Source organism: Rattus rattus, chromosome 8 (genome assembly GCF_011064425.1).
Source record: "Rattus rattus isolate New Zealand chromosome 8, Rrattus_CSIRO_v1, whole genome shotgun sequence".
In the NCBI taxonomy this organism is placed as follows: Eukaryota; Metazoa; Chordata; class Mammalia; order Rodentia; family Muridae; genus Rattus; species Rattus rattus.
This window is the reverse complement of record NC_046161.1, coordinates 21,451,898-21,477,283: the sequence shown is the minus strand read 5'-3', so window position 1 is coordinate 21,477,283 and position 25,386 is coordinate 21,451,898. Positions and strand designations below refer to the sequence as shown.

At 44.0% G+C, this 25,386-nt stretch overlaps 1 protein-coding gene across 1 annotated transcript in view; it reads right to left on the bottom strand.

Annotated features, from left to right (window-relative positions):
- Positions 1-25,386, bottom strand: part of Eepd1 (endonuclease/exonuclease/phosphatase family domain containing 1) — a 101,036-nt gene that overhangs the window by 35,797 nt on the left and 39,853 nt on the right. Inside the window, exon 2 of the mRNA XM_032909373.1 lies at positions 13,150-13,201. Within this exon, the coding sequence (XP_032765264.1) occupies positions 13,150-13,201 (52 nt within the window). The remainder of the gene's footprint in view (positions 1-13,149; positions 13,202-25,386) is intronic.

Genomic DNA, 25,386 nt, shown 5'->3' with positions numbered 1-25,386 from the left:
CGTGGGTCAACACACTTACAAAGATAAAAATCAAAGAAAACACGTTCCCTGACCACGAGAGGGTGGAAATGAAAAATCAGTGAGAAAAATAAGTTTAGGGGCTGGAGAGATGGCTCAGCGGTTAAGAGCACTGACTGTTCTTCCAGAGGTCACGAGTTCAATTCCCAGCAACCACATGGTGGCTCACAACCATCTGTAATGAGATCCGATGCCCTCTTCTGGTGTGTCTGTAGACAGCGACAGTGTATTCATATAAATAATAAATCTTAAAAAAAAAATAAGTTTAGAGAATTTACAGGTGTGTGGAAATTAAACAATTCACGTGGACATACCAAAAGGTTAAACAGGAAGTCATGAGGGAACAGAAAGACCTTGGCACGGATAAACTGGAAAGGCACCGTGCTGAAGCAGAAGGAATCAGCTACGACAACATTAAAGATCAGTTTACAATAAGGGGCCTTTCCACACCAGCAGAGAAGAAAATGCTCAAATGGAGAATCTCAGCCTCCAAGGAAGAATGCGATAAAGCGAAAGCGAAGAAAGTGACATCAGAAGACAGAAAACGACAGAGAAAATGGGGAGTCTCAAGCTCAGGCCAAACTTTCTCATTCCTCTCTACACCTTGGGCTTCTGCTGGGGACTTGGCTGCCCACACACTAGCCACCCACAGGGTAGAGAGCTAGGTCAAGTGACAGGGAAATGGCCCTCACTCTGAGCTCCTTCCTGCCACTCTTGTGGCTCCTACAGTGTCTGCCTATTTTAGTTGTCCTTTGGGACCTGGCAATACCTGAGTGCATCTTACCCAGTTCACATTGTTAGCTGAGGGAAGGTCATTCTGATATAAGGTACACGAACGACTGTGATCATAAGTGGAGACTGCAGAGAGCGGAGGCAGGGGAGGCATCTCAGGACGGCCAAGGCAGCACAGAAAAAGTTGTAGCCAGCTCATGACCTAGGAATGCCACAAAGTCATGAGTCATCCTGACAGGCCAGCAAAACTTTTTCAGGCTGGTGGTTAAGAAAAAGCCTCTGAGTGAGACACAGAGGACTGACTGCTCTAGCTCAAAGTAAAAGTAAAGCTAGTTCTCCTGTGCTCGTTTAGACTTTGAACCACGTCCATGGGCCAAAGCTCCTCTGATCCCAAGACATGACTGAATTAGCCTATTATTTTGTTTTGTTTTGTTTTGTTTTGTTTTGTTTTGTTTTGTTTTGTAGACCCAGCTGTGGGCTCTGCATACATCAATAATCCATATGTGTACAACCTCTGTTCATTGCCTCTGTAAGTCTAGAACTAACTAGAAGACTAAGGTATAACAATGGAACATTTTAAGTATGGAGGAAACCCAATTAAACCATCACAGAAGTAGCCCCAAAATACAATCAGACAGGCAGAAGATGGCCACCATGAAACTCCCCAAAGGGGTTCAGCAGTCAGCCCACATTTGATCCAAGGGTGACTTATTTCCTTTTCTTGCCAATCCATACTTCTGTAACTTCAAACATTTTTCAAAGGTAGATCCAGTGACACGTGACCCCCATACCTGCCCCAATATCAAGTCACTGCAGGACTAGGCACATCCTCTCCCACTGAGGCCAGACAAGGTGGCCCAGTTAAGGGATCCATAGGCAGGCAACAGATTTAGGGACAGCTCCTGTTCCAGTTGTTGGGAGGATCAGCATGAATACAAAGTCCAATGGAAAACAGAGAGCATCTTAACAAAATGGTGCTGATCAAAGACCTCAACATGTTCTTTCTCTTACTCTCTTTTCTTGCTCTCTTGCTCTTGCCCTCTTCCCTTTATCACTTCTCTCCCCATCCCCCTACCCCCTTCCCTCCACATGCTCATGGCCGACCTTTACTCCTCTCCTCTTCTACTCTTCTTCTCTCATTAAACCTTTCTACCTGGAAAAAACAAAACAAAACAAAAACACCTCAACGTAAGACCAGATACACTAAATCTAATAGAACAGAAAGTGGGGAGTTAGCCTTGAATACATGGTATTTTGTAACCACTCCCTCTCTCACCTGCTGATTGATTTAATAAAAAGCTGACAGCAAAGGAAGAGAGAACAGGTGGGACTTCCAGCAGAGACAGGAACTCTGTGAAAGAGTAAGTGTGGAAGATTTGTCAGCCAGATGCAGAAGAAGCAGGCTAGGAGTGAAGAAGAGGTAACCAACGAGCCGTGTGGCAGAACATAGGTCAGTATATACGGGTTAATATATATTTAAGTTATGAGCTACTTGGGAACAAACCTAAGCTTTAGGGCCCAATACTAAAATGAATAAATAGAAGTCTCTTTATTCAGAACTGTGGCAGACATAGAAAGACCATACAGTTATACCCCAAAGATTAAAAGATATTTTAAACCTAAATCAATTTATTTTCAATACCAAAACATACGGGAACAAAAATTATCCAAAAATTATTTATATTCAAAAACTTGAGCATAATAATTTAACAATAATCTTTTATAATAGAAAGTAAAAATGTATTTTACAGAGTGAGAGAGTGAGAGAGAAAGAGAGAGAGTGCGTGTGTGCGTGCGTGTGTGTGTGTGTGTGTGTGTGTGTGTGTGTGTGTGTGTCCCCACTTGCACACTTATGGAATCAGAAAACAACTTCCAGGAATCAGTTCTCTCTTTCCACTAGGGAGTTGCAAAGACTGAACTCAGGTCATGAGTCTTAGCAGGAAGTATCCTTACACTCTGGCCCCCATCACAAAGCCTCTACAGCTGAAAGTGCTTCAAATTAGGTAAGCAACTGTCTACGGTAATTTATTAGATTGTCGTTATTATCATTATTATGAGGCAAGGGCCACACACACTCCAAAGCTCCAAGGAGTGCTGAAGGGGGGTAAAGCTGGGCTACGGGATCAAGACTTCTTTCCGGGTAAGTACCAACCAAGAGAAACAGGGCAGAGGCAGAGAAGAAAGCAGGTCAAGTCTCAGCGCCCTTCGGGTTTTAGGAGACCTAAATATGTCTGATGCAGCTAAGAATGGGAGCACCGATACTCTGGAAACCAGATAGCCCCTTCCAGTCCCCACTGTGCAAGTATCCATAAGTCACAGAAAAAAACTGGGGTGATGCTTCGGCACCAGTAGGATAGAGTTTTCAAACTCTGACCAGATCTAACCACAAAATCTTTCTCCTTGACCTTAGGCTATGTGCTCCGCCGCCTTAGGCAAATTCATCCCACGATTAAAGCCCCGTCCACAAGATAAATCCATGTGGACAAGAAGAAATGGCTGGGCATACCTAGAGGAAAGAACTGAATCCTACCTTCACCAGTAGTAAGACCTCGAGGCGCCCTGCAGGCTCCCAAAATAAGAGAAGGCAACCACGCGTAAAGGTTCAGACATGAATTTTTCTGAGGTAAGTGTATGTAGTTCCCCCTCTGAAAAAGATACTACTTATCTACAAGGGGAGTCAGCAAACAGCAAATAAAAAGAGCCAACTGATAGATAACTCGAGGTCTGCCAGATAGATTATCTCTATTACAACCCCTAGACTCTGTCCTTGCGGTTTGACCGCAGCCATAAGCACCAAGTTAAAATGGGTGGGTAGCTCTGTATTCCAATGATACTGCACAAAAACGAGGCATAGGCCAGATTTAAGCCACCAATTGCAGCTGCTGTGATCTGCTAGGACCCACTGTGTACAGGATGCCGGGCTGTTGAGAAGGGCTGTTCCCTCTCTGTTCCACCCCACCCTGCAGACACCACGGAGCTCCTTCCTTATTGCTCCTTCCTCCTGGCCCTCCCACTATAGCTGCCAAAGAGGCACTAAAATGTTCAATCCACAAATATTACCTCAATGGTAAAGGAAAAGAAGAACCTCCCTAATTACGTGTTTCCCATATTTCCTGGATGCATTAAGAACACTAGGTTAGGGCCCCTTTCCTGACAACCTGCTTTTTCTGATTCGTATTTGAGGTTTTTTTTTTTTCCTTCATTTCACTACTGTAATTAAGTAACTGTGTAACAGCTAATGGTGGTCCCCTTATCTACGACAGGGTGAACTCCTTGAGGTAGGGAAAGGAAAACGTCCTGTTCACAGATATGGACATCTACTAACACAGGTCTAACAGGAGATGGGGATCAACGAATATCAGCTTAAGGAACGAATACATTATTTATACATGGTTATTATCAAAGCAAGTGGAAGCTTAGTCTCCTTTTTGGTAGGAAGTTTAGCACATTCCTACCAGGCTAAATGCTACCATTGATGGTAGTCATACCCATACCCAAAGCAGATCTATCATAGTCCTTCCTAAAAGCTAGCCATTCTCTATGACACTGGCCTGCCTTCCAGCTGTTCACCCTTGCAAAGCGTGTAGCCATGTGTTGTTATTTTCTGTCTTCATGGACTGTTTCCTTAGGAGACATGCGCAGGAACAGGCCCTAGCTAAGGGGTAGGGGCATCTCTGAGGCGAATGGAGCACATCGTGTGTTTGAGGGTCAGCCTCCTGTCCCCTGACCTCTACAGAATTCGCCAGCATTCAACTTCATACACGCTGTTTTCAAAGCACTGCTAATACGACCGACTTCAAATAACCTCTCACTCTGCCTGTGCTTACTTTCGATAACTAATAAAGCTAAAGAGGTTTTTAAACGCTTCAGGCGGGGAAATGGCAAGACAGTGTGAGTCCCTGAGTATATACATAGTATCTTGTGGGGATGTCAAAACAGTAGGAGAAATCCCATCTTTGCTCCCACTCTTTTGCTGCTACTGAGGATTAAAGCCAGACCTTGCGCGTGCTATAGGCAAGCAGCCTACCGCAGAGTTACAACCCCAGCACCACCTCCTTTAAAGAGACTATGCAGCCTGCTCCATAATTCCCCAAGCTGTTCCAATGCTCAGCAGTGAGGTCTGTGGGTAAACTCCAGGGTGCGGTCTGGAAAGTGGAGCCTCCTGATGACTCCAAGCTGCAGCAAACCCCTGTCAGAGTCAGGCTCCACTCAGGAGACCGTAACCTCTGACAGGAGCCCCGTTTCTGCTCACTGGTCCTTTAAAAGTGGCCAGCTTCCTGCCGTCAAAGGATGACAACGAGATTAATTATGACCACACACAGCTCTGCTCAACACACGGATGAAACAACCATTGTAGATGTGTGCCTACCAACCACTCAACGTGACCGTCACATTCAGCTCCAACCAATGAGGAGTTAGGTAATTGAGAGGGGACGATAACACAGCAGATCCGCAGGATTGTATGCTGCTATCTTTAAAGTACGCATTTTCCAGAGAATATTATAAAGTATCTCAGCCCAAACGCAGATGTGTCTACTCCATGTGCTTCATTTTTCTAATGTTCTTTACCGTTCTGTAACCATCTGGACCTAGAAGCCAGGACACTAGGTGCAAAGCTCTCCTTTGCCTGACCAACAAACCAGCTATGGCCTGGGGGAGAGGGATCACTCAATAATCTTGGTCTCTGCGTACTTTCTTAGAAATGTATAGGCTTGGTTCACATAGTTTGAAACACCCCCCCCCCTCAGTTGAAACATTGTACTTCTACACAGACCATTTGAGGACAAAGCTTTATAACTTCACCATCTTTGGTAAAAAGTATAACTCAAGAGCAGGGCAGCCACTGCACTCGTGCAAGCTAAATGAACCGCAAATCCGGATCACGACAGAAGCCACTATCTATGTGCATTTCGGTGACTTTGAAACACGGCCCCCAATTACTGTCAGGAGCCGAGCTAGCATCCTTGGCTTAGTCACCCACATCTACATAAAAACTGTTTGCCTCCTATTCCTTCTGAAGATCTCTGGGGAACTATTCACCACTAATCCCAATGCTGCTTAACACAAGTTCCTGGCTGGAAGAAGAGGGACTATTGTATTAAGTTTAATTTTCCTAACCCCAGGCTTCCTGGTGAAACGAATATATACTTGTCACGCATAGAAAACACCAAAGCGGGGCTTAGAGATCGCTTGTTCCGCCTACCAGAAAACCAGACAATGGGTTGCATTTCAAAGTCAGTATTTTAAGAAAAACATTTCATAGCAGCAGCAGCATGGAGGAGCACTGGGCATCTTACTGTCCAGGTTTGGCAGATGGCGGGAGGGGAGGGTTATGGCTTTTCCTTTACCATCTTCCAATGGCAGTGGTAAAGCTCAACCTAAGGTTCTTGAGAAAGGAAGGGACAGCATAGATGATAAGAATAATGAATGTGACAAGGACAGGGACAACAGCTCACTGACAGCATACATTCCCTTTAGTTCTCACAAAATTCCAATGATGTCGCTACAATTGTAACCCTGGGGAAGGGGGGGACACTAAGATTGTGGGTAACCTGCCCAGTAGGCCTCTCAGTGGTAATAACCAAACTGGACTCAACCTGGCTATGCCCTTGAAGCTCAGCACTAGAAAATGAGTGTGATGTCGTATCAGATCAGTTGATCCGGGATTGACGAACGAGTGACAGCCTGGGGTGCAGAACAGCCAACAGTTGTGAGGTGGGTGGCCTCGGAGGCTGAGCTCACAGGTGGGCGTTGATCACAGTATGGTGGCCACCCTCTGTGCTGGCAGGGTGAAGGTGATCTCTAGCCAGAATGGCTGGCCAGACTATTGTCTGCAGCTTTGCAGGAAGCTGTTCGAAAGGATCATTGGGGGAGGAAAAAAAAAGATCTTTCTAAATCAAGCTGTACCAATATTTTTATTTCCTTTCATGTAATGCCACATCTAAACTCGTTAGATGAGTTTGTTTTTAAATCCTAGGAAACAAGTCTTAGTGGCTTGAGTTCAGGAAAACAAGAGGTCCTATTCTCAAAGCAAAGAGCATAGACAGGCAGTTGATAAGCATGGTTCTTACTGTGCTTGGGAGCTAAGCACTGTGTGGTGTGAAACACACACACACACATGCATGCACACAAACACTGTTTCAGAAAAAAAATGGCACAGGCTGTGATACTTATGCATATTAGATACCCTGATCATGGTTCTAATAATATTCTTTTAATAAGAAGCCCATAGAGACAAATCTAACTTTGGGTTAGCAGAGAAGACTTAGGTTATTAATAGCTTAGCAGATATATGCAATTCAGAAAAAATATCAGAAAAGTTTGTCTGGGCTTTTTTTTTTTAACCATACAGGTCTTTTCATTTGTATTGAAAAGAGATTTTTATCATATATTTCATCCTGACCAAAGTTTCTCCTCTCCTCCACTCCTCCCAATTCTTCCCTACACCTCCTCTCTCCCCCAGATGCACTCCCAAGCTTCCAAGAGGCGACAGCCGAACACAAAAAACAAAATACAATAAGAGAGGGCGAAAGGAAGCCTTCACACCAAGGCAGGACAAGGGCAACCCAATAGGAAGAAAAGAGTCCCAAGAGCAGGCAAAAGAGTCAGAGACATACCACTCACTCCCACTAGAAGTCTCACAAAAATACCAACAACAGCCATAAAGTATGCGGATGTTAGCTGTTAAGGAAATGATAATCAAGCTACAATCCATAGACTCAGAGACATTAGGTGAGAGGCAGACTCTAGGGGGAGGGGAATAGAATAGAATTTGCAATTGGACTGGGGGCAGGTCATGATGGTAGTGGGAGGGATCAGGTTAGGGAGGGGTGGAAGGAGAGAGTGTGGGGAGAGAGAGATGGAATTGTGGAGCATTTGGGGGTATGGTATGGAAAGCTAGTGCAATGGAAACTTCATGGAATCGATGAGTGTGACCCTAATGAGGAATCCTAGTAATGGAGGTTGTGGTCATCTTTTGTAGCCAGGGGTGGGACTGAGTTATATTCCGTTGAGTTGTTGGTTGAGGTGGTCCCGGGGAGATCCCTAAACAACCAAGGCTGATGCTAGGACAGAGGGTCACACTCAAAAGACTGAGAGTGGGGGCCATATTGCTGAGGTCTACATCCACACAGCTCAATGAACATAGAGAGATTGAGCTGATGCCTTCATGGAGTCTTCACCACTACATCCTTGTCTCTTTGGCACAATAAAGTACTCACAGACTACGGAAAGAAAAACCTGGACACTAATCCAGCCACAAAACCCTCCACCTACAATCTGTCCTGCCTGCAAGATGTGTTGGGGCAATGGTGGCACAGAATTCATGGGAGTGGCCAACCAATGCCTCGTTTAACTTGAAGTCCATGCCAAGAGGGATTCTAAGCCGTATACTGCCTGCATGGCCAGGAAATAGAGAGACTGGATAGCCCAGAGACCTAGGATAGGTGCCTTGTTCTGTCACTGTAAGAGTCGTCTTCTGGCAACAGATGGGAGCAGAGAGAGACCCACAACAAGACATTATGCCAACAAAGAGTCTAAACTGGAGGTCCCTATCAGGTTTCCTCCCCTCAGAGATCTGGGAACCATGCCAAAGAGTATGAGAAAACATTGTAGGAGTCAGAGGGATCAAGGACACCAGAAGAACATGGCCCACTGAATCAACTAAGTAGGTCTCATATGTGCTCAAAGAGACTTAAGTACCAAGCATAGGGTCTGCATGGGTCTGCACCAGGCCCTCTGCATAAATGTTATGGGTAATAATTTTTTAAAATAAAAACTGGATAGGAAAATTTAGATTGTTAATTTCATGGCTTGTCACTTACTTTTAAAACAACTGACAAATTGCTGTGTCTAATCTGGAAACTGGGCCCTTTGTGGTATTTGAAAAAAAAAAAAAAAAAAAAAGAAAAGAAAAAAAGAAACACTCAGAGCCAGAGCCACAATTGTTCCTTAGTCTCTCCCCAATCTACAGCCCTAACTTGAAGCTCTGGCATAGGCCTATAATCCCAGCACTGAGGAAGCAGAGTCAGAAGATCACTGTGCATCTGAGTACAGCCTGGTCTATACAGTACTTCCAGGCCAGCTAATGCTACACAGTAAAACTTTGACTCCAGAAAACCAAACCAAACCCAGACAGGGGTTGCAGGGAGGGTTTAAAAACTCAAAATAGAAACCCTGGACGTCTATCCATTGATGTCACCACTGTTCACAATTCCTCTATCAGAATGCCAATTTTGACGTTGAATAGGATAGATATGTCACAAGAACCCCAAACCTAGTAAGGAACACTGGGAAAAAATGGAGAAAATAGAATGCGGGATAAAAGACAAAACATCCCCCAGTTACAGTGTGGCCAGATATCAGCTCTGATGAGCACAGCTATGGGAGGCAGCATGGAGAACAAGATCACAAGACCTCCAGGATGGTCTTTTGCCAGTCTCCAGAGTCACAGGGAGCCACAGAGTGGCTGGAAGATGCCCCAGCTCTGTGTTCTGTACATAGCAGGAAAACCTCAGCTCAAATACTAAGAGTATGCTAACAATGGCTGACCATAAGGGAAGGGGCATTGGGAATCTCTTTTTCTAAGACCTCCAAACACTGCCAACCTTTCATGTTGTGTTTTATGCAGCTTAAACCATCACTGTTCAGACCTACTGCCAATTCCTGTGTGAGAGAAAAGGCCTTTCAGAATCACTACCACCTTCCAAGACAGAAGGATGCACAGGTCCCTACTATCGAGACTGAAGGCACAGGTCCAACATGGCCAAGTTTCAGGAATTCGGCGACCATAAATTCCAAAGGCAGGTTTCCATGTCACATCAGCAGGGAGATAGTGAGAGGTCTGAGGCTTGTGAGCTGCACTTCTGAGACCTCTCTGTCAGCTCTATTACTAGCAGGAAAAGTAAGATCTAAATGAGGTTTCAAGAGGCTGGGTAAGAGTGCTTGCTTTGCAAGCATGAGGACCCGAGTTCAAATTCCAGCATCCACTTAAAAAAAGCCACGTGTGGTGCTCTAAATGAAAATGGCCCCTACAGACTCAGAGGGAGGGGCATTATTGGGGGTGTAGTCTTGTTGGAAGAGTATGTAATGGGGAATCTTTGAGGTTTCAGAAGCTCAAACCAGGCCAAATATCACTCTTTCCCGTGGATCCATATGTAGAAGTCTCAGTTACCTTCCCATGTCTATGTCTATCTGCATGCCACCATGCTTCCCCTCATGACAATAATGAACTAAACCTCTGAGCTGTAAGCCAGGCCCAATTAAATACTTTTCTTTCTAAGATTTGCCATGGTCATAGCATCTGTTCACAGCAATAAAACTTTAACCAAGATACCAGGCGTGGTTGCACATATCTGTGACCACAGCGCTATAGCAAAGACAAGCAAATCCCAGGAGCTTGCTGGCTAACTGGCCAGACTAGCAGAAATAGCAGGATTCTGGTTTCTTGAGAGCATCTGTCTCAAGGCAATAGGGCAGACAACAGTAGAGAAAGCCCCCTCCCCAATTCTGCTCTGGCTCCTAAACAAGTCTGTGTGCTTGCATACTCATATGCATGCCACACCCAAAGAGAAATCTACAAATAGAATGATGTCGTCTGCTTTTTAGTTGCCCCACACATATATCTCCCAAAGGAGTTTGACTGGACACAGAAGCAGAATTTGTGCAATCTAATAGGCTTCTGACTTTATAGGCTAGTCGATAATCACTGTGGGGATAGTAAACAGTCCTTTCCTGAATAGTTCTTGGACTTTATTGTGCACTAGTCACCTGGGCTCTCTGTAGGATGTGGCTCTGATTCAGTGGGTCTGAGCTAAAAGGGCAAAGTTCTACATTCCTAATGAGCTTCCAGAGTTAGCTACTAGCCTGGTGACAATGTTGACTAGCAGAGCTGGGTTTACCAGACACTTTTCTCAGTGGCTCTCTAGCCTGACCAAGTGGAAGGAAAGTATGATCCATGAGGCTCCTTGGGGAACATATCTTATTTTAACAAATCACTGAACCAATCTTACTACAAAAACAAAACAACAATGAAAAAGTTCTAATCTAGGCAATATACCACGATTCACTCAACATATAGTAACTGGATACTAGGAGCATAGCCACTGGGCTGTTTCTGAGCATTTCAGAAAATGTCTACTACTTGCCTAGCATGCAGAAACCTCAGCACTTGAGGAATGGATAAGCGAATGAGGACACAACTGCACAGAGGAGAGAAAAGAAACCACAAGGTCTTGGCTCCCCACTGGTCCCTACATATATTTCAATGGTCCTATCTGTTGAGATAGGGTGATACAAACCCACTACCAGACTTACAGAAAGGGAAGACGGACAATGGGGGGAAGAGGAGGACAGCTGGAGGTGAATGGGGATGAGGGAACAGTATATATAGAAGCCAACTTCTGGAGATCACTGAGACCCAGATGTCCTACTGAGCACCTTCCCCTAGAGAGCCCACTTAAGTCTCTTCTAAAGCTTTGTGAATTGAGGATTAAGATTTTCATTTTTTAGCTGGAAACCTGAGGCACAGAAGGTAAGTAACCCAAGATAATTCAAGGAGGAAGGAGAAGGCAGGCTTTGGAGCAGAGCCATAGAAGCCTGGTTCTCAGGGTGGCGCAATGACTCACTGGCTGGCAGCCAGCCACGGCAAGCCCAATACCACCTTCTGATCCATTTTGCAAGCTTTGGTCCCCTGAATTGGCCTGGCTATGTGGCCTCTCTAAATTGGACAGTAACCACTTCAAGGACATAACTGGTATTTTTGGTGTCTATATTTTTATTACTCTGATGCATTGGATGTGGAGGCTCCACGTGTGGTAAGATTTTTTCTAAAATTTTCAAAATCAGGAAGTAAACACATAGGTGCAGTGAATACTATTACAATGGGAAAGGGGGTAAGTCTTTAAAGTTTCAAAGACATACAAAGAACTCTCATATAACTGCCTACACAGAAAGGTCAATGGTTTGCATTTTGCCTCATCTGCCCATACCTTCCCCTTCCTCCCTCCCTCTCCTTCCACGTTCCTCTCCTCTCTCCCCTTTCTCTCCCTCCCCTTCTTTCTCTCCAAATACTTTTCAGAATGAATGATTCTGTATTCCTTCCTGTGATTCCTAAGGACCAGGCCATTCTCTGACAAGATCACAAAGAAGTCACCAGCTTCCAGAAAAGTTATAGTTACTTTGGTACCATTATCTAATCTACCATCCACCCTCAAGGCTGTCATTTGTCCCACTGATAGCTTTTATAGTCATCGTAGCATGTTTTAATAGCTGGCTGTGTATGAAGAATTGACATGAATAATTAATATTTGATATGAACACATTGCTTTCACATCTAGAGAGCCATTTGGCTACATTAACTCATTTGCCTCACATCTTTCCATTCTAAGGTCCAGTGGAACCAGTGTCCTTGTCTCACCCCTCATGGAAAAGAGGCTGGGTGGAGTCTCAAAGCTCAGGCCACTCCCTACCCTTCACAGCACTGTTTGATCCTGACTTTAAAGGCTTCCTTCATTATCATAGCAAGAAACTCAGCACTGGTTCAAACATTTTACATTCCTAAAAAAAATTACTATTGGATGTTTATCTCTCTAACAACCTATGTTTATGTCAACCTATAGATTATAATCAACGTCTGCAGCTACATTTGTAGGAATAGTTCTGAGCTAGCCCAGGGGAGTGTACTGCAGAAGTACAATAGCTCTCACAATGACATTTAGGGCCTGGCCTCCTCTGTACCTGCCTAGCCTGAATCGTTAAAGCCATTCCTCTTCAACCCAGAACTAGAATCTACAAATAGAAGAGTGTCAGTTCCAGTGGAGTTGAACCTGCCAAAATGCACCAGTCTGTCTCCCACAGCACAGGTATGGAGGTGATTTCCCAGTCTTCAGCAACAGCCCATTATACCATAATAGCTAAACCACTAAAAGAACGCTGTCACAATCACAACTGTTAAACAGCAAAGCCACCATTCTAGAAATGGACCTACGAGAGGTTCCCACTGAATTCATTTGCCTAGGGCTGGTGACCAAGTATAGCTGATCCTCAGTTCCTTCATCTATACACAATTGAGTGTGAAACCAAGAGGAGGAGAGAGTAAGCATGATGCCTGACAGATGGGAAACATCTTTGGTCCTGTGGCTAAGAAACACAAGAAACCTTCTACAGAGTATGGCCTGGCTTGTGATAAGCAAGCCTCTGCTTTCCCAGAGATTGAAAAAAACAGAGCAAGCTTGGGTCTACAAGTGTAAACAGAGAGCGTGGACTGGGAGTTTCAATTAAAAGTCTGCATGGCTCACCACCCGTGGAGAATATGAAGAAACAGACTGCTTCTGCAGTAAGTGCTGCCCCTGGTCAGGGAGCAGAATTCTTCCTGTGTGGCAGGAAAAACAAAATATTTACCTTTTCCAGGGCTTCTTTGTCAAGCAGTTCTTGCACAGCTAGAAGTTTGATGCTGTAAAAAATAAAATAAATCATACTTAAAACAAGTCATTTCATGTCAGCAAGCATCATCACATGAGTCAAAAAAGAAGAATGCAAAAATCTCAGCCCATCATTCCATGTCACCTCCTACCTGAAGGTGACTTTGTTTGGTGTAAACTGACTGTCCCAAATATATTTGAAATGTTTCTAAACTCTAAAAGTAGCTTTACCACAAGATTAAGCACTTCTATTTTCAGTAGAAGTTGAAAGTCAGGACTTGAAAAGGAATTTGCACATTAGTGTTCACGCTATTCTTCATAACCTAAAGATGGAAACAACCCGAATATGCATCAGCAGATAAAAGACAAACACAAAGTGGTGTGTGTGTGTGTGTGTGTGTGTATGTATGTATGTGCCTGTGTCTCTATGTCTGTGTCTATGTATGTCTGTGTATCTGCATGTGTGTGTGAGTGTGCATGTGTGTCTGTGTGTCTGTGCGTGTCTATGTGTGTCTGCATATATGTGTGCATGTGTACATGTGTGTCTGCATCTGTGCATATCTGTTTGTGTGTTTGTGTGTATGTGTGTGCATGTGTACGTGTCTGTGTGTCTTGGTCTGTGTGTCAGTATCTGTGTGTGCATGTGTACATGTGTGTCTGTGTCTGTGTGCATGTATGTGCAGGTTTGTATGTGTGTACATGTATGCATGTGTGTGTACATGTGTGGGTTATTCACCCTTAAAAGGAAGGATATTTTAATAAATACAACAGAGATCACTGATGCACCTTGACATGTTCAGTGAAATAAGTCATAACAAAAAGATAGACTGGGTGATTTCACTTACATGAGGTAGCAAGAATAGCCAAGTTGATAAAGTCAGAAAGAGGAGTGTTTCTTTCCTGGGGCTGGGGATGAGGAGAATCAGGAGCTACTGCTCAACTGGAATGGCATATCCTTGTAGGATGAAGAAAAAGTTCTGGAGTTGGGTGGTGGTGGTGAGATGGCAGTGCAAATGTGATGATATCAGCAAATGTGGGCTTAACATTGGTTAAAATGGTAATTTTTGTCATACACAGTTTGTTAGCACAAAGTATCCTTACAGTGACTACTGATCACTATTTCATGCCAAGAACTTGACTCAGTTCTGAGGACTAAGGAAGTCAACAATTGCTCATGCTCAGGATCAATCTTCACTCATGATCTTTCTGTGATAATGAGTGAAGTATAAACATCATAAATTGCTCATCAGGCAGGCACTGATGATGCCTCACTGCGTGCATAAGGCTAAAAATGTGTGAGGGGTTCCAGGCTGCGTGGAAGCCATGATGAAGGCACAATAGAAAGTGAAATGTTCTGAGTGGATAAACAGAGATACTAAGGGAACCCTGGTTCCACAGACACCACAGAAGACTTCCTAAAGAGACCAAATTAGCCTTGCAGGGAAGAATGCCCAAAGATGCCAAGAGGAGTGGGCAATGTTACAGTTTCTAGTTTGGGGCCTGGAGCCTTGACTGAACCCAATGACTGAGGTGACAGAATTTAGTAGTGGGATAATGCTTTCTTAATAAGGCTTGCTGATTCTGAAGTATTGCAGAATATGAACAGATCCAGTCAAGGATGCAGGCAAGGCCTGGGCTACACTGAATGCATGGGCAGAAGCCTGAGAATTCAGACATAGTTTGAGAAAGAGTCAGCTGTAAGTTGTGTTATAACACTCCCTCCTCAATGCTGGTGTCTTCATCTATGGTCACTTGTCATTGTAGTCTGCATGCCACAAGCTGTGCAGAGCGGAGGTGAAAACCCTTCTTGTTACACATAGCTGCCTACAGGGATCAAACCACTAAAGGCTCGCTGTACCTTATAAACATCTTCACACTCTTTATACAACTAAGCAAGTGTACCCTATCAAATGCAATGGCTTATGTTGCTAGCGGGTCTAGGAGAAGCAACTAGTACCTTTGAGGCCTGTAATAAATTCACTACTATCCCCATCCATAATTTGAGTGCTAATAGACTGCCTCAGGGCATTCTCTCCACGAGCCATGGACTTCTCTTCCATCCACCACACAGATTTGCCTCAGCTGTTTCTCAGAGACTCTTTGGGACTACCCCCAAGGAGCTTCTCTGGTCAACCACGGTGGAGGGTTTTTGTTTCCCTTACTACTCTTTTTAAAATATTATTTGCTGTAGTGCTTCCCTTTATCTTCACACAACTACTGAAATGCTTTAAACCTGAAGGGCTCAGATGTCATCGCTCATAGTTACTCTTGCAACATCTACATGCATCTACAATGCATAAAACATTCAAGGAATATTTGCTAACTTCATGGGCCAAGAAGCCCGAGGTCCAAGTTACTCTGAAAATTCATACATTCCCGTTGTGCCTCAGTTTCTCCACATGATAAAAGCAATGCCATAAAGGAAGTAACTGGACAAATTCACCCTGGGCAAAATCTGCTACACAAGGTTGTATAAGTGACTGTTGCTAATGAAACAGATCCTAAGGCAGCCCAAGCCATTGGTTCCTCGTCAGCACGTTCTGACTGCCAGTGCAGAAAGCTAAGATTCTAGCCATGTGGGCAGCAACTTAAGTGCTAAGTTAGGAGAACCAGTCACAGCTCAAGTTACAAAAGCTTAAATTGCCTCTGAAATAACTGCTGGAAAACATTCGCTCCGGAGGGGTGTGTTAAACAGCCTCCTGTCCCTGCCTGTCTGTGATCACAAGGTCTAGGGTCCAATATCAGATGCTAGGTTAGATGTGGAAGCTGTGAAGCCACTGAACGCTTTTTCTCTCCATCTACAAAGATACCACATTCAACCTATCCAAGAGTACCAAGGGAAAGCTCTAGAGGAAAAATGAAATTAAAATAACCTCCAACAACCCTAGGCTACTACTCCCCACTCTCTAGAACAGGGGCGACATCCTCATGGCTCCTCTCCAACTATCTCTGCCCTTGCCACCTCTTTTCATGGAGTTTCCTTCCATTGAACCTAAACAAAACTTTAGAATCCTTCTGAACAGCCTTGCAAGCCATAGCCAATCTACTACAGATTATAGCAACCTCAAACCCACTCAACATCTGCTCTAAAACAAATAGCAGCCTTAGTGTCATAGGGAAAGGGTAGAAAAAGACAGACATTCTCACATTTAAAACCCGGACCCAAGGTGGGAGGGCCTCTGGGATCCAGGGAGGGGTGGTGATGAGCCCCTTAATCCAGACAGTCTGTGCCCCAAAATGGGAGCAGGGCAAGTTAGGTGGCTGTTCTAGGGCTTGATGTGTAGGATCCTTCAGCAAGCCATGACTCTTCCTCCTGAGTCTGCAGGCTCTAAGTGTGTCATCAGATGTCCTATTATATGCTATCCACTGCTATTTCTAAAGTTGGGTGCTCCTCAAGTCCTGGATATTTTTACTAGTACTGATGATATCCAATCTTCTAATGAGCCTGGTATACCCTGGAAAGCAATTTCATACATATTTAGGAGCAGCAAACTTATTTACCAAATCTTCCACTTGATACCATCTAACTCCCTACTCTGGAAGACCATCTGATACGTGGTTTTCAATGTCGCCCCATCTTCTGTCCCTTCTGTCTTCTGCTACTCCACAAACAGACACTGGATATCTCCAGCTGTAGAAAGTACGTCATGCTTGGGGTGGGAGGCCCATGTGAACACCATAATGTCCCTGCCCTCAGGAGCAGGAAGGAACAAAGGTACCGCTTCGGCACATGTGCTCAGGGGACGGGAATGTGTGATATTTAGACTCTCTCTGCATTCCAGTGTGGGTCTGGGTCTCGGAGCATGTCCTATGGGAGGCCTGGTACCTAGTCAGGATTCTCTGGGAGCAGCAGAAGCCAGCAAATGAACACTGCCATGAACGGCCCTTCCTTTTCTGGTACTCCACTTAGAGAAGAGAGGGAAAGCACATCTATCAGCTGCCAGCACTGATTTGATTCAGAAAGAATCTCAGTGGCAAGGTTTGAGGTCAAGCAATATTTGGAAGCACCTAGAATCCACACAATTAAATTCTGCCACACAAGCCTCGAGGAGGCAATGTGCTGGAGGGCACTGTCTCCTTTACAAGAGTGACAGATGGCAGAGTGAGGTCTCTGAGAGGACTGGAAGAGGCTGTGAGGAGAGTGCACTCTCCCACGGTGAAGAAAAGCACCACCATGACAGAGGAAAGCCAGAGGCCAGCTGCAATCTGGGGGGCTCAGAGCCGTGGATTCAGCAGACGTCAGTAACCCCCGAAGACATGGACAAGAGCACTCTATAAGGCCTGCAGCAGTCTTTCATTTTAATCTAGTTTTTTTTTTTTGAGAATTTCATACATGAGTAGTGTATTTACATCATTTCTACCCTTCCCTCCTCACCCTCCAACTCCTTCCAAACCCCCCAGTTCTCCTTCAGACTCATGACCTCTTCTTTAATTATTATTGTTTTATATACATGGGCATATAAATGCATGGTGAGTTTATTGAGTGTTTCTCATATGTACATGTGTTTAGGGCTGGCCACTTGGGATTGGATAATCTATCAGAGGGGAAAACTGATTCTCTCTCTCTCTCTCTCTCTCTCTCTCTCAGCAGCCATTAATTTCATGTAGCCCTCCATCCAAGGGTGGTATATTGTGAGACTTCCCCCACCCACATTGCATGACGACTGGTGTTAGCATTGCGTTGTTTTGGTAAGTACTGCAGAGATTTCATGGGCACAGCATTCTGCATATCCAGCATTATCTTGCAGCAGACACTCTGGTTCCCTACATCTTACATTTTTTCTGCTCCCTCTTCTTATGTTCCCTAAGCCTGAAGTGTAAAGTTTGTATAAGGGTTATAGCACATTTAAAGGTACAACTCCCAACTCTAGAGACAGGCAAACTGTCATGGCGATTATAAGAGAATTATAAAAGGAGATTAGTAAAGGAAAACTATTAAGAACCACAGTGCATGGGATAGATTGGTATATGATAAATCCATAAGTGTCACGTGATGACACATGTATCATCAAATGAACAAAACACTCAATCCTGTTTTACATGAAAGGCACTACTAGGAGACACTGAGAAGCAAGGGTAGCCTTTGCCTTAATGCGCCTGCATCTGATGAACAAACCAGATAATGATATCTACCAGTTGGTGAGCACCCTTCAGGATCACATGTGCTATATGGCCCACTAGAAGGATACCAGACAAGGGTAGGAGTCTCCTTCTGATGCTGTTTTATTTGAAACAGGGTCTCATTATGTAATCTAGGCTGGCTTGGATTCATGATTCTCCTGCCACAACCTCCTGAGTTTGCACCATCTCAGAGGGTTTTTTTGTTTTTGTTTTTTTTTAATGAATGAACTATGAGAAATGGTTGGGTATGAGACACCAAGAGAAATCTCACCTCAACTGTTAAGACTGGGAGGTGGAGGGAACATGTCCTTAGGGAGGACAGTGAGATGGAGACTGGTGATTTACGTCTGACACTTGGGCCTTGGAACGCAGTATGAGAGAGACAATAACTGTACCTCTGTACCAGCAAGCTCTGGACTCTGGAATTGGACAGTGGGGTAGAGAGAGATGGTGTCAAAGAAGGTAACTTTGACAGGAGGCTAAACACAGGGGACAGCCAACAGCAGATGCCCTAGGCCATAACTGCTTTTACATTCACTTCTTTTATGTGTATATGTATATGCTAGAGAGAGTGTGTCTGTGTGTGCACCGCATGTGCATACAGGAGCCCAAGGAGGTCTGAAGAGGTGTCAAATACCTTGGAACTGAAGTTACAGGCAGTTGTGAGGCTCCGTGTCAGTGCCGGGAATCAAAGCCGGGTCCTCTGGAAGGGCAGTAAGCCTCCTTAACTACTGGGCCATCCCTCCAGGCTCCTGAGCCATAGCCATTTAAGAGACAAAGAAATCCAGTGTGGTATTTTGTAGGACTTGCTTAGGCAACCAATCTTGAGATTCTGTGGGTGCAGCCTCCTTGCCACATCCAGAAAACACAATCTCACAGCTCTAACACTTTCTGCCCCCTCTTCCTAGATTGTTTTGTATGTGCTTATTATGTTCGAAGGTTACTTGGGCTGTTTCCACATCCCTAAGCATAGTTGCGCCCCATGTGACAACATATTAGTCAAGGATGGCCCACATCTGCAGTGGTGGTTTCATAAGCTTTTATTCTCAGGGCTTTTGGAGCGTTCTTGGCCCATATGAGAGCATTCTACAATGCATGTACAAAAAATAATGAAATCACCTCATGACTCACTTCTCCAAATGCGTTCCTGTTGCTAAGTGACGCATGCCTATAGTTGGGTTTGTGGGTTTCATTTTTCTATAGTTCTAAAGTAACACAGTACAGGATAGGCCTTACACATTTTTCACTCTTTAAAATATATTGTTCAACGAACAATGGCTGCAAACAGCAGGCTCATTGGTAGGATATGCAGCTTGCTGTCTATATGGTTGTCCTGGAGACAGGCCTTTCCGAAGACTACAAATATCACTCACCTTTTCTGTCCCAATTTAAGGTAGATAGATATAGATATAGATATAGATATAGATATAGATATAGATATAGATATAGATATAGATATAGATATAGATTTAGATATAGATATAGATATAGATATAGATATAGATATAGATATAGATATAGATATAGATATAGATTTAGATATAGATATAGATATATAGGGAAGAACCAGGGCAAGATGGCTAGGACTCACACTGGTAGCTAAGTCTTTACCTCCAAGTTGCAGAACGAGGCACTGTGGAAATTTATCCACTTAAGTTTGAGGTCACGTTCTCTGACTGCTAGAAGCTGCATATCTCAAAGGAGTGGGGCTTCATCTAGTTTAATGTGGATCCAATACAAAGACATAGCAGGTGAGAACAGCTCATCCCAAAGGACGGATGTCAAATGCATCCACAATTGTGGTTCCATGGGACAAGTAGCAAGCCCAGCACACGTGAGGGCTTCCACTGTGCTGCCTCTCCTTAATCATGCCCACTAACAAATTCTACTTCCTAGCCAATAAGAAGATGGGCTTGCTGGTAACATGTAATCACAGCATGGTGGGGATAAAGCAGAAGGATTGTGAGCCGGGGCCAGCCAGGGGCTACATAGCAAGATACTGCGTCAGAGCACTATTCTGATCTCCTCTACACAGAGGTTTTGCTTTTCCTTCCAAAACATCTGAGCAGTTCAAATCTTTGGGAATCTAAAGGTGTTTACCACTAAGTTTCCTCATACTGGTGCAAGGAGTCAGCTCCAACAACTGAAGTCCGTTTGAGCCTTGCTGCCTCCTGCTTGCTGGGTTTTAGGAACTTCGGGAACCCTGTCTGGGGAAGGTGGGAAAAGAGTCGAGCACATATTTCTGTGGCCCTGTGCAGGGACTACATGGGTAAAATCTGAATGTTGCTCTGCTCAGAGGAAACATTCACAGAGGCGGGTTTAAGCACTCAAGTTACTTTGAGCCTTCCTTTAGTCATTAACCCTTTCCTGAAGATCAGAAAGCAGACAAAAACTATCTGTCAGGAAAGTATAGTATTGCAGACAGGCAGCATAAAAGTATCATCTGCTCTCCCCTTTTAGACTTCCACTGTAAGATCTGTCTTTTTTTTTCCTTTTGGTTTTTTTTTCCAAACACGGTTTCTCGTGTAGCTCTGACTGTCCTAGAACTCACTCTGTAGACCAGGCTGGCTCAACTCAAAGATCTGCCTGCCTCTGCCTCCAAGGGCTGGGTTAAAGGCATGCACTGCCATGCCCCATTTCTGACTGTTTTTAAAGCTCAGTTGTTCGGCTCTTAATCAAGGACTCTATAGATGACATTGTGTTGCAAAGTTATGCAATGGGATGCCCAGGGCCAGGGCACCCATCCAGAATAAACTTCTACAGCAGAAGAATGATGTCTAATGTTCGGAACTGCTTGTTAGGGAAACACTAGCAGCGCTCTCTAGGGATACCAATTTTCAGTGCTTATAACAGTCATTCCCATTGGGTAAGTTTCAAACTAGAGCTAAGAGATGAGATCAGCTAGCTCTTAGGAAGCCTCCACACCCTAGCTGCAAAACTCTCTAGTGAGACGGACTAGAGAGTAAATGTATGTGGCCCTTTAGGTTTCTTTGTAAAAAACAAACAAACAAAAAACAAAAAACAAAAAACAGCATCCCTTAATGTGATAGAGGTGTGAGTTCTTTGCTGATGCCAGGAGAGGAGACGCCTTTGCACGGGTGTACCTTATTCTACTGTGCTGTGAGGATTCTGTATTTAATACAAATGGAAGGATGGAGAAACCCTGCACTGAGCACATCTATTGACACTGATGTAATCACTTTGCATCTCTGTCTCGTTTTCACAGTGTTTCACATTTCTGCATTATTACAATAACCATAACCAGTCATCTATTGTGTTACTACTGTGACTGTTGGATGCCATACAAGTACCATATAATACAGTGAGCTTAACCAGTAAATGTGCGTGTTTACCCGGCTTGAGAGCTGCTCACCATCTCTCTCCCTCTCCTCAGGCATTCCTAACCTCTGAGACACAACAGTACTGAAATCAGGCCAGTCAATCGCCTTACAGACACCTGTGAGTGTCCACATAGAAAGAATGTGAAGCCTCTCACTTGAAACCAGTGGTTCTCAACCTTCCTAACGCTGAGACCCTTTAATACAGTTCCTCGTGCTGTAATGACTGCTAACCACAAAATTATTTTCACTGCGACTGCAATTTTGCTACTGTGAATGTACATGAATCTCAATATTAATACTTGTTTCCTAATAACAAGGTAACCCCTATGAAAGGGTCATTCGACCCACAAAGGGGTCACAATCCACAGATTTGAGAATCACCGTTTTCAATCAAAAACTAGATATGGGCAACCTCGTGAAAAAGTTAACACCAACCAAGGCAGGGTGAATGGTGCGCCTCCTGCCCGCAATTCTTATCCAAGTTGTGAGTGCAAAGGAAAAGTTCTTTAAAGATTTTTTGTATCTTTAATTAATTAATTAAGTCATGCTGGTGATCATAGGAAGGGTCCCTGGGTAAAATGAAAAGTGCTAATTCAATGAACACAAAAAGGGTAAGCAAGCACAACAGCCATACTGTCCATAGGGAAATGGAGTGGTTTGGAGAGATCGAACCGCCCAGAGCAGGTACAAAGTCTTCTCCAAAGCAAGGCCCTGTGCTCTAACCCTGTGCCCCCCAAGAGAGCTGAGGAAGCTGGAGAAGACAAGTCTGGGACTTAAGGAAATGGCAGGCGAAGCAGCGGGTGTTGATCTGTGAGCCACAAGAAGCACACGGGGCCCCTGAGACCACTGGCGTGCGCTGCTACAAGTCCCCAGGACTTCAGAGCCAGAGCCATCAAAGTCTAGCTTTAGAGCATTGCGGACAGGCCATCTCTCATTAGGACTAGACATAGCTGGTGACTTTGAGTGGAAGCCAACGTTCATTTAATGTCCCCAAATTCCTAGAGCCCCCCCGAGAATGAGACTGAAACTGCCTGCACCCAGTGAACAAAGTAGCAGAGGCCACACGGCAGCGTATCTGTTTGCAACATGGCTTCCTAAATATCTGCCGCGGATCGTTAGCACTTACTTCCCAGAAAAGGTTCCTTTCAAATATTACAGGACACTCACAAAACACCTGATCACCCATGAGTTCTGGCAGACATAGCTAGCAAGATTAATGCTGCTCTTCTGCCTGCCAATGTAGCTGTCCGTTATGAAAGCCCCATGTCAACTGTAGAGGCTTCTGACTTAAGAGATGCATTTAGAAGACTTTATCTGCCATAGATTCCTCTAATGGATGTGGCAACGGGAACCGGGAGCAGGCTGGAAAGGATTGACCATTCTAGACGCCATTAAGAATATTTGAAACTTATGAGAGGTGAAGACGTCAGTGTTCGGGAGAGTTTGAAAGAACGTGATTCCAAGCCTCATGAATGATTAAGGGTTCGAGATGTGAGGGAAGGAAGTGACTGGAGAGGTGAGGGAACCAGTAGACAGCAGGAATTCTAAGTGGAACTTGAGGTTTGCCTGAACTGCCATGATGTCACGTTAAACAAGAGGTGAGGACTTGTTCTTAGGAATGAGCAAAGAAAATCTCAAAGAAAGAAATTGAGCCTGCAGCCTATGACGAAAAAGTGAGACAAAGGTCTCTCGGGGTTAATGTGAAATCAGTTGGTAAATACAAGAGACGGTTGTCTCTAACTTTCAGAGGTTCACCCATGGGCAATGCTATCAGACACTGTCACAGCCTGGAAAGAAATCTATGAAAGAGAAGCCAGGCAACAAGCTTCATTGTTATAAGAAATAAGCACGGCTGCTGACAGTAGCCACCAACAGCTTGATCAATATGCAGCATCATTTAGGGAAGACTCCCCCCCAACCCCAGGGAGGGACTACAGCTCACTGCAGGCTCAAAGGAACATATGCTGTTTCAGCAATAACATTTTTTAACTGCAAATATGCACACTAGTAGACTCTATTTTAATGCAAGCGTAAGTTTTACTTGTACTTAAGAAACCAAAAATAACTCTGCTGTTCCGATGTAGCACGCCACCTCACTGTAAAGAGACCATCCTTGTGTATTCATGTCAACGAGGCCTCAGATAGCCTCACTCATTTTACCACAGACAATACAGGGTAAAGGCATCTTACAATGTATGAGCTGAGACACTGGTCCTCACAGGAACACAGCTTGGCTGGCATTTTATCCTGGACCTCCCAGACTCCAAAGTAGAAGAGCTTAATGCTTGCTGTGTATAAGTCATCTGCTCTATAGTACTGTATCATAGTAGCAGACCATGGCAGACCAGATCTATAATGACCTAAGGTCATAAAATACTTAATGTTCCTATGATAAATGAATAGAGTATGTGATCAATTATAGCACTATAATATGTTTCATGATAATGAACTTATAAAAACTGAAGCCGAGCCAGTAGGCAGAGTGACGGGATGCAAGGACGGGTGGCCAGACTGGTGAAGGCCTGTCCTCTACAAGGCGTTTGGTCAGACTGCAGTCTCTCCTCTGTAAAATTAGGACAGCAACTCTAATTTAATGGGCTTGCTGTGAAAATTCAATGAAATGTCATATGCTTGCATTATATAGTAGTACTCAATAAATTGTACCTGATGATATTGTTGTGTATTGAAGTAGACACGATTCTTACCTTCATGATCACTGGAAAGTACATAGAGAGCTGCCGTTGATCAAAATAAAGCTAACGTTTTACTACTAAAAAAAACCCAACTGTTACAAATAACTAGCTGATATAGAAAAAGGACCTGTGGACGTGGAGTTGCTGAGCTGGTGTTTCTGCAGTTCCTTCTGTCAGCAGTGAATCACTTAAAAGGAAACACTCTCGTTCCTGCTCTATCCTAGGCACTCCCTCACAGAGCGATGACGATTGTAAGTTCTCTAAAGTCGACTAGACAGCACGCTTTTGTTCTTTATCTCTAAAATTTTAAAGTATGGAAATAATAGGCAAAACATACATGGATGTTCTGTTCTTTATATTCTTAATGCTTAATGCTTGAAATATATAGATATATACACATAGACATGCTGGTGAATTGGACCTAAGTCTAAATATGAAACTTACTTCAGTTTCAAAAAGGTCTTATACACATAGCCGAAAGGTAGGTTGGTAGACAGACAGACAGACAGACAGTTGTAGCCTATGTTCTTAGTATAAGATATCTCATGAGATCAGGGTCAGAATTTTTGTAATTTTAAATAAACATGTTTGTTGACAACTATCAAGCCTACATGTGGGATCTGTTACAAATTAAAATCCCTTTAACAAAAATGAGAAGATCCTAGAAGTTACAAGATGTTGGAAAGGAATTAAATATCAGGTCATTTGAAAGTGAGAAGCGAAATGCTTTCCCGAAAATAGAGGAAGAAAACTGCTACTTTAAGAATGCTGTGGTGCACACCTTTAATCCCAGCACTGAGGGCAGAGGCAATTGGATCTCTGAGTTTGAGGCCAGCCTGGTCTACAGAGTGAGTTCAAGGACAGCCAGGGCTACACAGAGAAACCCTGTGATTGAAAAGCCAAAAGAATACTCTGTAGCAAGTTTCAAATTGGGGTGAAAGGAAGAAGAAAAAGAAAGCCTCCCCCCACCCCCCAACACACTGAGCTACAAACATGCTTCCTACACACTTCTGTTTGCACCGTCATTAGGTCTACTTGAAAGACAGGAACAGTACTGTGGGC